We start from the raw sequence: 14,220 nt of genomic DNA on the forward strand, positions 1-14,220 counted from the left end.
GAAGACGCCGGGTGAATGTGTTGTTTTGAGCTGAACTAATTTATTACATTATTTTTAAAACAAACAACGAAACATGTTTCTGCTGTTTGATAATATATATAAAAGAAGTTTCAGTCTACAAGTGTTGTCCTTATGCAGTTATGACCTTTGACCTCTGGAATCTTATCTCTTCATGTGAGGCCAAATGACAACTGATTAAAATGTGAAGAAATTCCTGTAAGTCAGATTTAAGATAAGTTCAAAAAGCCACCGTGACCTTTGACCTCCAAATCTGAGTCAAATAGGTTTCGTGCCAATTTGAATTCATTTTTTCATATGAATAGAAACCAAATCCTCACATGCATCACGTTAAAGCACGTTTCATTAATAAACCAGAATTCTGAAGATGTTTGGATAAAATGTGTTTGAGGTCACAGTGACCTTGAAACTGTTTAAGTTCATCCTTGAATAAAATGGAAAAAGTTCATAAAGACCTGAAAACATATCATCTGCAGACACTGACAAAACCGGTGTTTCATAGTTTTGAAAACAATCTTAGTATTTGAGAAGATAGTAAAAAGAGTAGGATCCATTTTACTTAAACTACAAATAAATTCCATTTTAATTATAATGAATAGGTTTTCAAAGTAGTTGCCATTTCATCTTTTTCATCAGTTCAAATCTACTTCAGAAATAAGTTTAGTGCAAATTAGTTAAATCAACAGGTTGAACAAACACCCATTTCTTTAAGGCGTCAATGTGAATTTTAAAATCCTTTCAATTCATTTTAAAAAAGGTGATAAAGTATTTTTCACCAGTTAAAACCAGCGTCAGATAAAGTCCAGTGGATTCGGAGTCGACTCACGTTCCGTCACTTTTTATTGCACGAATCAACAGACGAGTGAGATTCTGCACAAAAGTGTTTTTCAGCATCAAGAAAAAAAAACAAAAAGAAAAACATACGTCAGAGAACTTGTATGATATTTACAATAGATGCATCACTATAACCACTTATACATTATGTACATATTAGTCTCTGGTTTGCTATGACAGTAGTTACAGAATGAAAACCCCTACGCACACGTTTCACTTCAGCTCTACAGGGAATTACAGTGCTTACAAAAACAACTGGCTGGACTAGATCCACTCAACACACGTTAGGGTTAGGACGACAACTTAAAGAAACAAGAAACGTGTGTGGCCTCAATGTTAGAAAATATCTTATAACCGATGAAAAGACAAACAAGTGAAACGGTTCATGATTTGTTTGAGGACAGTGAGGAATTCTGGGTAACGACGCGGCGCCTCCACATTATTAAACGTGTGTGAAACTCCAGAGAAACTGTGAAAATCCTCTGGAGTTTATGCTTGAAAACTTCTTAACAGCTTCAGCTTCTTGATTTACAAATAAACGCACGGATTAGAAGAAACATGGGAACGGTTCAATACTGAAACCAGGAATTAGCCTGAGCCCCGAGTCACAGAGGATCTACAGATGTGACACTGAGCTTCTGAAGACATGGAAGTGGAAAGTGAAGGAGATGAGTTATTTCTGAGTGAAGGAATTAGCCAGTGTGTCGTGAGCTTGTGTTCGAGTATCAAACAACAAGATGCAGTTTAGAGACTAAAAACCTCCTGAGGATTAAAATAACGAAAGGCCGAGGTCTTGAGGCTGTTTCCAGACATCGACTGAGTCCAGGTGAGAAAACAGAGAGACACTGGTCCCAGTATGAGGAGGAGGAGGAGCCTCACACGGAGAAGACCAAGTGGTCAACCCGGAAAAACAAGATTCCAGAGATTCCTTATGTGCTGTAAACAAAACCATGTGACTTCCACTGCCGGCTCCAACCCCCCCGTCGTTTTGGACATTTCTCCTGTTGTCGTGAACAAAGACCAAAATCCAGAGAAGCTCTGGACCCAGTTGTCTGGACGTTCTCCAGAGGTCACGTCTGAAAACAGCTTCTCAAAACCCCGGCTCCAGATGAACGACTCAGTGATTGGATGTCTCGGTACCTGGGTTTGTCAGATCAGTCGGTGGAACGCACCGTGACGTCAGCACCAAACACTCAACGTAGGAAACAGGTTCAAGAGCTTCGCTGTGGTTCCTTCACGTTTGACATCAGAAACCTTTAAAACCTCCCAGTAGTGTTTCTTAAATCAGCTCCTGGGTTCCTAACACTTCCTTTGATCCCTGGCTCTCCGGACAAGCAGGTAGATAAAAGGATCCTGATTCAAAACAAAACGCAAAAAATCAAAATCTAAAAGCTGAAACTAAAACAAAATAACAGGTTGTAAAAAAATGTCTACGGTTAAATGTAACCTATGGCTACGGTATTAAAGTAAAGAGGTCATCTGAGGCCGATCCATAGTGTCTTGGTGTTTTGATATTACATCCGGAATATATATACTATATATAAAAAAATAAAAGCGCTCCATTTGGCAAACCTGTCTGATGTCTCACAATATTCCAGTAATTATAGTTTTGGTCTTTGATAAACACGTATATAGATATATCTCTAAAACTCGGGGGGGGGGTTCAGCAGAAACCAACGGGTTCCTTGTGTTGGTTTTTAAAACTCAAGTCAAATCTAAAACTAAACAACAGAAGGCAGTTTGGTTGGTGGAGCAGTTGGAGTCCGCAGCTTCCTGACCGGCGCTCGCTCGGCTGCTGCTTCGTGCCTCAGTGCAGACGAGTTCAAAACAAAACCTGGAAAAGGTTAAAGGTCAAATGAAGAAGGTTCGAGCGCCGGAGCTCGTGAGATACAAGCGGCTTTCCCTGACGACGGAGATGAACAGTGCCTCGGCTCCGGTGATCTTCAAGACGGTGTAACGTGGGGTTTATATTTGTTTCTAACGAGGGGATCAAGTGTCAGAGTCTGGTTTGGTCTGTTGGCTCTCGGAGGGGTCAAAGGTCAGTCAGGCCTCTGCTGCTTTCCTCTTGGAGCCCTTTGTTTTGGCCTGGGCTCCGTCGGCCTTCCTGGAGCCTTTGGGAGGACGACCGGCGGCGGTGGTGGTGGGGGGGGCGGTCGATGCCGTTGCCTCCGAGCTGATTCCCGGATCCTGGCTGTCGGCTCCCTCCAGCTCCTCGTGCTCGAGACAGCACAGCTGCCCCGTGGGGGGCCACGGGCGCAGCGCCCCCTCCTGGTGAGCCTTGCAGAAGGAGTTCGGGCAGAGCTGACAGAACGCGTCCGAGTTTTTCCCGCAGACGTCACAGTGGTGCCAGGGGCAGTCCCACCGTCCTGCAGGGAGCGAGCACAGGAGAGAGACAATTAGTTACCTAACGATTACTGTCATTATCAATTAATCTACTGATTATTATTATATAAAAGTAAAAGAAAGTAACGTGTTAAAACCCAAAGATGAAGAATTTACTCTCATGTCACAAGAGCAGGTCTTCATATACAAGCTTAAACTAATTTATATTTAAAAACAATTATTTATTAATTAAAACAGTTCCCAGGTCAGTGTGGTGTTAGTCCCCCTCGTGCTGCAGAGTCTCTTACCGAAGGGCCTCTTGGTGAGGTTCAGGCAGGACAGGTGATAAGCTTTGGTGCAGGCCTTCTTGCCGCAGAGCACCAGCTGACCTCCGTCTCCACAGCGGAAACACTCGTCCTCAGACTTTTTCTTCCCCTCGCTCTTCCTCTTCTTATACTTCCTCTTCAGCCTCTTGGCTTTGGGCTCGGCTGTTTGGCCGTTCGAGTTCTGTGGATCAGACGCAGGGATGGAATCAACGTGAGCAAGGTCGTGATTATTCTGTGTCTCTGTCCACGTTCCAGACTTTTATCACGATTGTATCCGTGTCCCATCCTTTTGAAATCACACTTGTGATATTAAAAGATAATAAATCTCACCTTGGGCCGATCCCCGAGGAAGCCGCTGCAGTTCGGGGCGTCACAGCGACAGACCGTCTTCTCGTTGCCGAGGCAGTCCAGGTTGTAGTTGAAGGTCAACTCGGTCCCTGGGAATAAAATAAACAATAAAATGAGTAAACATAAACATGAGAAGATTAAAACTGGAATCATAGAAACAACTAAATCACAGAGATGAGACTTTTGACACTGAAAAGGAAGAAGTCTGACACCAAGACCTTTTTTTTTTAAGTCAAAGATTCCTAAGATGTAATAAAAAAACTATATAAATAACGATAAATAAAAACAAACACAACAAGCCAAATAAACGCTGATAGAAATCTGTAAAGATCTGTCATCTGTGGAATTATTCTTCAGTCCCAGGAGTCTGTGGATGAGGCTCCACTGGTCCGTCACATGGTTCGGGACTGGTCTCACCTGCTGGGACGTCCCGGACGGCGAACAGGCCGACTCGCGTGTCCCCGTTCACCGTCCACTTCTGCGTCTCACAGTTGGGCTGACAGCTGTGGTTCATGAAGCGAGAGTAGTTTCCCTTCGGCCCGGCGTCGATGATCCGATCCTTGAAATAAAGGAAAACGTGATTTAAGGTTTAAAGACCAGCAGATAGTGGAGAAGATGGCGTGAGGGTGGAGGTCGGCTGTGGCACTGACCTTGTCTATGGTGAGCATGTAGAAGTCAGTGATGTTGTTTTCGTGGGCGTACTTGATCCTCGCCCTGCACTCCTCCTCGTCCACCAGCTCGCCAATGTACTCGTTTACAAACTCACCCTGTGGGAGGAAAGAAACCATCAGACCAGATTCACACGTTTAAAAAAGGTTTTTAAAGAAGAATTCATCATTTGATCTGTCACGTCCCTCCCGCTCACCTTCTTGATGTCCCGCAGGGCGACCAGGCCCCAGCCCTTGCCGGGGGCCTTGATGATCTTGGTCTCTGGGTAAAGACGTTTGGTGAAGTCCTGGTTGCAGCAGCGCTCGCCGCTGGGACACACCTGAGGGTGGCACTCGTACTGCAGCATGCGGTTCAGACACTCGGACTCGAACCCGCACGGCCTCTCGTCCGCCGGCTTGCAGTTGCACTTGGGGATCTCGGAGATGTCGGCGGTCCAGACCTGGACTTTGCCGAAGGGTTTGTTGACCTGAAGGAGAAACAAAGTAAAACATCGATAAACGTGAATTTTATATTAAATTAATGCTTAAACATCTATCAGCTAGATCTTCATGATTTAGACACAGAAACATGGGATGACTCACCTTGATGAATTTGTATGGCGGCGGTTTCCGACTGTTCTCTTGCGCTTCCTTCGCCTCTCGTTTAATTTTAATCTCCTTGAATCGAGCTTCAGCCTCCAACAGAGCTGAGGAAACAAAAGATAAGAACGCTCATTAGATTTCATCTCAACATTAAACATTTAGATCAGGATGATGCTACAAAACTTTTCTATAATGTCCAAACCTGATCATATTTAAATTAGCTATACTGGTTCAGTGAACTGCACACAGACTGAACTTTTCTCTATCCCAACTTTAAATGGAGAAACAACGTCTTCCATGACTTCCATTGACCAGAGAAGTGACTGAGCAGCTCTACCGTTCTTAAAGACTTTGCCGATTCCGGTCCTCTGGTGCTTGCTGCCCCGGTCCCCCTCCATGTAGGGAAACACGCGGCCCTGGTGAGTCCAGAAGTAATCCTTGGATCCGAAGAAGAAGACGGGAAACTCTCCGATCTCGTGGCGAAGGTGCTGGATGTTGGTGGGGATGACCTTCGGGTGATAGATCTCTGCAGGCCACCATCTGAAGACAGGAAGCAGCAGAATGAGAACCAGAGGGAACAGGACAATTTGAAAAGGGAAAAATCTGCATCTCAAACACTTTCTCTCACCTGTAGGTTCCGAGTTTGACCCAGATGATGTCTCTGTACTTGGGTTTCTTCCCGGCTCTGCAGTCGTTGCAGAACCAGCTCCCATCAGGCATTGCGATGTTCAGACAGTCGGGGTGAAAAGCTGCCGGACAGGACTCGCAGCACAGCAGCTGTCCTCCTGCGACACAAAGAGACACAACATGAAACCTCCAGGACGTTATAGATGTGTGAGGAAGCAGCAGCAGTGAAACTATTTGATTTACAGTCGAGTCTTCTGCACGACGGTGATAAAAACATAAACAATAAAGTGTAAATGTTCAGTCTGACAGCCGAGGGGAAGAAATCTGCCTCATACATTAATCAACACTTTGTTTGTGTGTGTTTTGGTTGTGAAGCTGAAAGGAAACACACAACTGCAAAACGTCTAGGGGGTTAAAATTCATGAAGTCCAGAAACCAGTGATCCTGGCTTTGTTTCAGTTTCATCTGACACTTATTAAAAAGCCGTCTCTACAGAACTGGCTTTTATTTCAAATGAAAATTGAAATGAAAATTTCCTCAGTGATTCTCAGCAGCAGCTTGTGGGATTTATAGCTCCACACACACACACACACACACACGTCCTCCAGTAACGTGAGGAGAAGTTAATCATTGTTAGACTTCACTCTGTTGCTGTCGGAGGATATCTACGACCTTTGACCTTCACATGACTCTTTCTGTAAAGCGATTACATCACATGCAGCAGGGACTGTGGATCAAATGTGCAGTTTTGGGGATTTAATCTGGTTAAAGCAGAACTAGAGAGACCTTTGTCATTCCATACCAATAATATTATTATTATTATTATTATTATGTAGCTGCTGGTGATTTCCCTCCTTGTAGGTGATAAATCAAAAAAGAAGGCGACTCGAACCTTTGGAGCAGACGAAACACCAGCTGACGTTGACGTGGCTGTGGTGGCTGTAGCCCTTCTTGGCGTTGAAGTGGTTGGTGCAGATGATGGCGGTGCTGGTGATCATCTCACTGCCGGCTGCCACACACAGGTCACCGATGTGGTAGGCCACGGGGCAGCGCAGGCAACGCATCAACCTGCCTGCAACACGGAGAGAGAGACAAACGGGTTAGAACTAAACATTCTACAAGTAAAGTTATATTCCATCAGATCACCTCTTTCCCATTTCATGCTTCAAGCTACACTTCTACAATAGAGACAAACTGAGAGGTGCTCACCCTTGGTGGACTTGTGCTTGGCGCGGCAGCCGTAGTGGCAGCTCAGGCAGGTGTGGAGTGGGCAGCGGAGGCCCTTGTTGTCGAAGAGGGTGAGCGAGTTGAGGCGGACGCACGCCTCGTGGTAGAACTTGCCGCAGTGCAGGACGTGGCAGCGAAGCAACTGGCCGTCTGACTGCTTACAGGTGAAACACGAGTGGATTCCTGAGAAGAGCAGCGAGGGAAGGAAACGTTCAACAGCAGCAACTACAATCATATTATAATTATTAGTTTTTAAAAAAGAGAAAGAAATTCATCAATAAAAATGTATGATATGGTAAACTGACTAAATATAGTGTGACTTAAACAGGTGGTGAAAGAAAACAAAATAATTGTTTTTGCTGATTTGGAGAAATGAATTAATTGACTAAAATATTCCGAACGCAAAAGTAACAGATTGATTAATTCTGTCTGAAGTGCAGCTTCAACATAAAACATCTGCTCAGACAGAAGGTGAACTCCTCACCGGTGCTGCACTCCGGACACAGCAGCTTGTCGTCTGGTTTTAACGACAGACCCAGACAGTGCAGGTGAAACATGCCACAGCATTGTCCTTCACAGGGAAGCAGGTCCTCACCAGCCTGCTCACACATCTGGAGGGACAAACCAACAAGGGCACATCAGAACAATGTCTGAATTACCTCACACGCAAGACAAAAGAACATGAATATCTCTATCCCACATTATAAAATGATGGAGACTTGATTAAACATCTTTTCCATAGAAACAGAACCAGTAAACTATCACACTACTGGCCCCTTCAAATTAAGAGCTTCCCTTTTGCCCTGAAGTACAAGATGACGTGATCAATCATATTCAGATAAACCTCGTCTGACTGAACGTTGTGCAGCCATCATAGAAGTAAACTAATGTATGAATGCATCGGAGGTTTTAACATCTTAACAAACCAACCTGGCAAACAAATTCTTTCTTCCGTTCGCCCTTTTTGGTCCCGTCCAAGCTGTCGCTCGGGGAATCAGGACGTCCTTCACTCCCAGAGCCCTGCAGCAAACAGCAGGTGATGAACAAGACATTGAGGATAAACAGAACATCAACAGTTTTCTGTGCTTCATGGAGGAAACTGGTCACATCTGGAAGTGTGTTGTTACTTTAAGAGTTCTGCTAACAAGTGGAAAACGAAGCCGAGCATTTGAACTCAAACCGGTTCTCCAAACTTGTTGAATTAAATTCAGTTGAGGACTTGTAACGTTGATGACAAGCTTGTGTAATTTAAGATGGAAACACCCTGAGGTCATTTCCTCTCACCTCAGGATCAGGACACGGAGAGGCCCTTCTCTTCTTCGTCTTGGCAGGTGTGGCCTGGTTCTCTCCATCCTGTTTCCTTTTCCTCCTGCGCTTTGGTTTCACCGCGTCTTGATCGTCTGTGTCAAAATGTACAAACTATGATTAGCAGGTGCTGCAGTGGCCACGCTCAGGCCGCTCAGATGAGAGTGAGGCCACAGAACAGAGCACAGAGGTGTGAGTGAAAAAGACGTGCTCTGTATTATAGCCTGTCGAGAGCGAGTCCTTACCGGCCGGAGGATCTTTCGACTTCTTCTGTCGTCTCTTGGTTTCCTTCACTTCCACGTCAGTTTTCTTGGTTCTTCTCCGCTTTGGTTGCGTTACCGCCGAGGTCGACCCCTAAGAATGTAATGAACGAGGAAACAATTTAATATCTCCAACGTGAAGTGTTTTTCAAACTCAATCATTACTATTCAAGAACAGGTTTCAACAGGGTTGAACGAGACATCACATCTAATTTAAACAAACCTGTTTCTCAGCCTCTTTGCTCATCTTGCGTCTCTTAGGCGCCTGCTCCTTGTCGGCTGCGGAGTCCGGCACTTTCCTTTTAGGAGCCTTCTTTCTCTCCCTCTTAACTGGAGACATGGATGTGAAGAAAAAATATAAATCATCTTAATTTGGTTGAGAATCAGACAATTTCTATTTATTCATAACAGCAGTTATAAAATCTTTGAAGTTAGAATTAGTGGGTAAAAGATTTTCTGACAAATGCCTCACCGGAAGAATCGGTCGTCTGCTCGGCAGGAGTCGCTCTCTTCCGCCTTTTCTTCACTTTGTCCACTACGACAACAAAAGACTCAAATTAAATTAAGTAGTAATATCTACATGATTAATCACTTCTCAAATGATACAAGTACTGTTACCAGATTATTTTAAATACTTTGTTATTTATGAATAGGAAAATAATGAGCAACCGAGGACCTTTTGAATTTTTTTTTCCACATGATTGTCAAAGCAATTGGGAAAGGGCATTATGGGTAAATTCTGTGTCTCTAACTTTCAGTGCTGTGAAGTGCAGCTTTCTTGGATCTTACATTCTCACATCATGAATTTACCATCGCTCACTAACCAGGAATGGCCCCATTAAGTGATGAATTCTACAAGAATCCGCCCACATCTCTACTTAATTGGCCACATACTGCAAATTCAAAGCACGAGATTCTACCGCACCGTTAAAAACTCACACCAGCCACAACCAGATTTAACCAGGCCTCGGTTGATGGCTGGAGCTGATCCGCCACCCAGGGTTCTAACTTTCAACCAACCTGGAGCTGGAACCGGTGGTGAGACGAGTTCTGAAGCCGCGTCTGTCGGAGACACCAGCTTTGATTTCCTCTTCTTCACCGGGTCGGCAGAGTTCTCCACTGCAGGTTTTTTCCTTCTCCTCACCGTCTTGGTTGGAGACGGAGGCTGTCTGGGTCGTCTCTTCTTCTTCTGAGGTGCGACTGGTTCAACTGGTTCAGAAGAAACGGGGCCCTGCAAAGACAACAGATTATCCACTGGTAAAGGTCTGCTCAGGCTGTTTAAGTAAGATCGTGGTATTATTTTATTAGGGTTTTAAAAACATGTTTTACTCCAATTTTCAATTTAGTATTTTCTAGATTTCTTTGCAGAGTTTACAATAATTTTTTGTTGTGTGGGTATTTACCAGCAGGGAGGGGGGGGCTGGACTCAGTCTTGACACAGCTTCCTGGTTCATCTCGTCGCTGTATTTTGGCTTCAGTTTCTCCAGGAGTCCGAGGTTCAGGCGCGGCCCGTCGTCGTCGTACTGAAAAGTGAAGTTCATCATGCGCTCATCCAGCGACATGCTGAGGGCCTCCTTGGCCTGAATGATGCCCATGTTCCACTGGGCCTGCAGCTTGCGGGGTACGGAGGGAGTCGCCTGCAGGACACAGAGACAGCAACAAGGTTAAACCGCAAGTTACTGTTACACACTGTTACTGCAATAGTTAGACACAAGATTGCAGAAGTGATAAGATTCATGAGGAAGCTGTGTAAAGAGAAGATTTCCCACCAAAAACATCAAGAGTCAAAAAAATCTACAAATATGATTCGTTAATTGTTTGTTGGTGAACAGAAGCTAAACTGAGCAAGTTGGCTGAGAGAAAAGAAAAGTAAAAAAAAGTCACATTTGATTGACGAGAGAGAACCTTGTGTAAAACGTTCTGAAGAAGTTCAGTGTTTCAATGCTGACCGGTTTCTGAGCCGAGTCTTTCTTAGCAGCAGCAGAAACACCACATCCCCCATTGAGGCAAGAAGAAGGAGCAGATTTTCACCTTTTTGTGGATGGTGCAGGAGGCTGCTTGTTTGTTGCCCAGACTGAGCTGCTGGTATTGATCCTCTCCAGAGAACAACACCATGTTCTTCTCAAAGATGTAGCCTCTCTCCGGGGCGTCTCCAAAATACTGCACATGGTAGAGGAGGCCTGACCTGCTGTTGGCCGCTAAAAACAAAACAAAACAGAAAAATATAATTAAATAATTGTATAAAAACATGATTTTAAAAATAGAAATCTGGAGTTTGTCAACCTTAACAACACTTCTCTTGAATTTGAATGAAGTAGGCGGTTGTGGGTGTAACTCGCCTTTCTGTTTGAAGTGGTGGCTGAACTCTGGGTCTGTGGTCACCATGCAGGGCCACCAGGGGTACCCCGACACCTTCGTCCAAACCAAGTCTCCAACAGAGAAACGGATCAGGGAGGGAGACTTCTCTGACACCTCCGCCTCAGGGAGGAGGTCGAGCTGGAGGAGAGAAAGAAGATCAGAATTTAAAACATCGGGTTTCATTTCCACGTATAAAAGAAAATACTTTTCCTCACACACTATTTTAAAACACGAAATGTTTTCCTGCAAATTTTGGTGAAAAATGAAACATGATTCTTTGTGGGAGACTCTGCAGCTCGACATTAACTTGCCAATAATCAAACAATTTGTTCAATTTATAAATCTATGGAAATACTTGCTTAAAATTTTGCACAAACATTTAAATGTGACCAGATCAATTTTATAATTACTACAGGTCAAGAGTCACTATGAAATCAGATGTGCATCAGAGGCTTAGTACAGTTTGATCTTATTAGTATGTATGATCATTTCGGCTTAATATCATCCGTCAGAAATAGTACATTAATGTTTTAAACTAGTATTAGCTGGACACAATGCAGTTTATTGTATTTTATTACCACAGGAGAATACAAATTCTAGCTTCTAATTTAAATGAGTTAAATTAAAAACCTTGTCAGCTGCTCCGGCTCCATCAGCAGCATTCGTGTGGTCGACTTGCTCCAGAGGGACGAAGGAGGAGCTGTGGTTCAGTTGAGGTTTTGGTTTGACAGGTCTGCCTCCTCTCTTCTTCACGTCCTGTCTCTTCTCGGGTCCAGGTATCGTACCCTCGCTGGCCAAACTGGTCCCGTTGGCGCAGCACGGTTCAAACGGCGGCTGCTCCAGCACCTGGGGCACCGTCACCTTCAGTTCTGATTCTGTATGAGGGCTGCAATTGTGCTGGTGGGTGCCGTTGGTGGCGGGGGCCTCGGCGCCCTTGAGCATGGGCGGCTCTGGAGCACAGAGCTTGGGCAGCGGGTCTTGGTCGCCGTTCAGCACCCGGGAGGTGAGGTCTTTGAGCCTCTCGTGGCTGTGGTTGTTATGACTGTGGCCGGCCATCTTCTGGAGGGCGCCGTCTTGTAGTGTGGCGGCCAGCTGGGCAGCGGCTTTGTCCATAAGCAGAGCCGGGTCACTGCTCAGGTCCCCCCGACCTTTCCTTACGCCGAGGGACTCCGGCGGCTGCTTCATGCTGATGGGGTTGGCTGGTTCGGGCATGGAAGGCAGAGAGCTACCTTTAGTGTCCATCCCACCTCAGCCCCCTCCAGGCTCGATGTGCTGCACAACAGGGGACACAGAAACTTCTCATTCCACAGATTCAGTCACAAATCATCACCATCAGGCCCACGCACTCACTTTCTCACACTCCTGCTTTTGGCAATTTTGCAAAGTGGGATTCGTGGGATGTGAATTCTTTGAGCACAGCGTTATACAGTTTACAAAATGGCAGAGGGTAGAGAGAGAGAGAGAGAGAGAGAGAGAGAGAGAGAGAGAGAGAGAGAGAGAGAGAGAGAGAGAGAGCTGCACCTGTCACACAACGCTCCAGCCTGGGTGTTTAGTATGAGACAGTGTGAAGCCACAATGGAACAGTCCAGTGAAATAACACTGAGACCCAAACATGCGTGAATGAGGGGAACCCCGATTGAGTCCAATGCAACGAAGAAGAGCTCCCGGGCGGCTGGAGAGCATCTTACCCGGGACTAGTCGCTTCTCTCCTGGATAAAGAACGAGCTATGGCTGCTGGCTGCAGACCGGGTGGGTGGCCGCGGAATCACCGCATCACCGGCGAGGGAAGCCGCGGAAATGGAAGCAGCTGACAAGTCGGTGTAATGCAACTGGCGTGCGGGTAATTGCTGGAATTGCGTGCATCCTGCTCCGGATAAAAGCTGACACGGTGCATAGGGATTCGTGTTATGTTACTTGGTTTAGTTGCAACGCATCAACAACACGGTTGAACTTACAGCCCCCCCCCCCCCCCCCCACAACCTCTCATCTACATAAGCATCTGTAACATCCGCTTTCAGCTCGATCTCTTCTGTTCAGCACTGTAACACATCCAGCTCGCCGGCAGCCGCCCTGTAGTGTCATTCAAGAAATGGGCTCCGACTATCATCTGAAGCGGAAGCCACGATGTGTGGATCCAGCTGCGGACGAGCGCTCACCCCGAGCCGCATCTCTGTCACAGCTCCAGTCAGCCATTACACCGCATTCCAGCAAATAGACAAAGCCGCCACCCAAACGCTAAATTCACTAAACCCCCCCTCTAACCCGCCTCCTAGCTTGAAGCTACCGGGTCAATAAATAACCGGGATTGACTGCGGGGGCTTGTTTTTAATGTTTTCCTATTCTTTCACTAATATGCTCGGTTTGTAGGCGCCATGACAGCTCGTTTCAAAAAGGCTAGCCGTGCTAGCCAAAGCTAACCATGGCTCCGTTGAAGCCCAGTCAAAGTGCACACTCAAAGTTAGCATAGTTAGCTAGCTCACTAGCTAGCAGCTCCTCTCGCTAAAATGGATGATGGGCCCGAACAAGTGTACCAGAGCGGACCGGTGCCGGCTCGCAGCCCCGAGGCGGCCGGCCCCATGGGGGTTGGTGCGCGGTTACCTGTTGAGGTCCTGTCGGCGGTTAGAGGGACGAAGCGTCCGGACTCATCCCGTCACACGGAGCCTTTCATTCAGGTCGAGGCTGAAGCAGCTTGCGGGAAAATCAAACACTGCGGCCAACAGCGCGAAAAATACTCACTTCCGATTGGTCGGGAGCGAAGCGAGGATCCAACCGGTCCGTTCAAAAAACCAACCGCAGGAAGTGAGTGACCCGGAGAGTCTTCATCATCTTCATTATATTAATCCTCATCTTCATCATATTAATCATCATCTTCATCATATTAAACAGCATCTTCATCATCTTTATAATATTAATCATCTTCATCATTATTTTCATCACCTTCATCATATTAATCATCATCTTCATCATCATTATCATCCTCGTCATATTTATCATCTTCCTCATTATCTTTATCATATTAATCATCATCTTCTTCATATCTATTTTCAGCATCTTCATCTTTATCTTCATCATCTTTATCATCATCTTCATCATATTCAGCATCTTTATTATCATCTTCATCCTCTTCATCATCTTTATCCGCTCACCTCTTCATCATCTTTATCACCTTCCTCTCCACCTTCCTTACCATCTTCATCCTCTTCATCCTCTCCCCTCTTCATCTTCTTCATCTTTATCTTCTTCCTCCTCGTGTTGTTCTTATTATTATTTGGTCATGCTAATCATTAATATGAATATAAACTCAGTGACCTTGTCTTGTTTCCTTGTATTTAATGATATTATAAA

General features: G+C 45.4%; 1 protein-coding gene across 1 annotated transcript; it reads right to left on the reverse strand.

Annotated features, from left to right (window-relative positions):
- Nucleotides 1–840: 840 nt before the first annotated feature.
- nsd2 (nuclear receptor binding SET domain protein 2) lies at nucleotides 841–13,649 on the reverse strand. The gene is made up of 23 exons (XM_062397876.1): nucleotides 13,474–13,649; nucleotides 11,506–12,147; nucleotides 10,857–11,013; nucleotides 10,549–10,715; nucleotides 9,921–10,154; nucleotides 9,538–9,748; nucleotides 8,990–9,052; nucleotides 8,741–8,847; nucleotides 8,503–8,611; nucleotides 8,237–8,352; nucleotides 7,883–7,972; nucleotides 7,437–7,563; nucleotides 6,935–7,135; nucleotides 6,618–6,797; nucleotides 5,727–5,883; nucleotides 5,436–5,638; nucleotides 5,099–5,202; nucleotides 4,714–4,983; nucleotides 4,499–4,615; nucleotides 4,266–4,407; nucleotides 3,831–3,937; nucleotides 3,483–3,681; nucleotides 841–3,218 (listed from the first exon to the last, which is right to left on the reverse strand). The coding sequence occupies exons 2-23, from the start codon at nucleotides 12,115–12,117 to the stop codon at nucleotides 2,896–2,898; spliced, it is 3,996 nt and encodes a 1,331-aa protein (XP_062253860.1). The 5' UTR covers nucleotides 12,118–12,147; nucleotides 13,474–13,649; the 3' UTR covers nucleotides 841–2,895.
- Nucleotides 13,650–14,220: the final 571 nt, after the last annotated feature.

The sequence above is a fragment of the Platichthys flesus genome, chromosome 10 (genome assembly GCF_949316205.1).
Source record: "Platichthys flesus chromosome 10, fPlaFle2.1, whole genome shotgun sequence".
NCBI lineage: Eukaryota > Metazoa > Chordata > Actinopteri > Pleuronectiformes > Pleuronectidae > Platichthys > Platichthys flesus.

Bases quoted from the DNA above. Each gene is read 5' to 3' on its own strand.
- nsd2 (XM_062397876.1), bottom strand. From the start codon at position 12,117: ATGGACACTAAAGGTAGCTCTCTGCCTTCCATGCCCGAACCAGCCAAC. The intron at 10,716-10,856 runs GCGAGTTACACC...TTTTGTTTTTAG, and splicing joins CCACCACTTCAAACAGAAAG to CGGCCAACAGCAGGTCAGGC. The intron at 4,984-5,098 runs GTGAGTCATCCC...TTTCTCCTTCAG, and splicing joins CGCCATACAAATTCATCAAG to GTCAACAAACCCTTCGGCAA.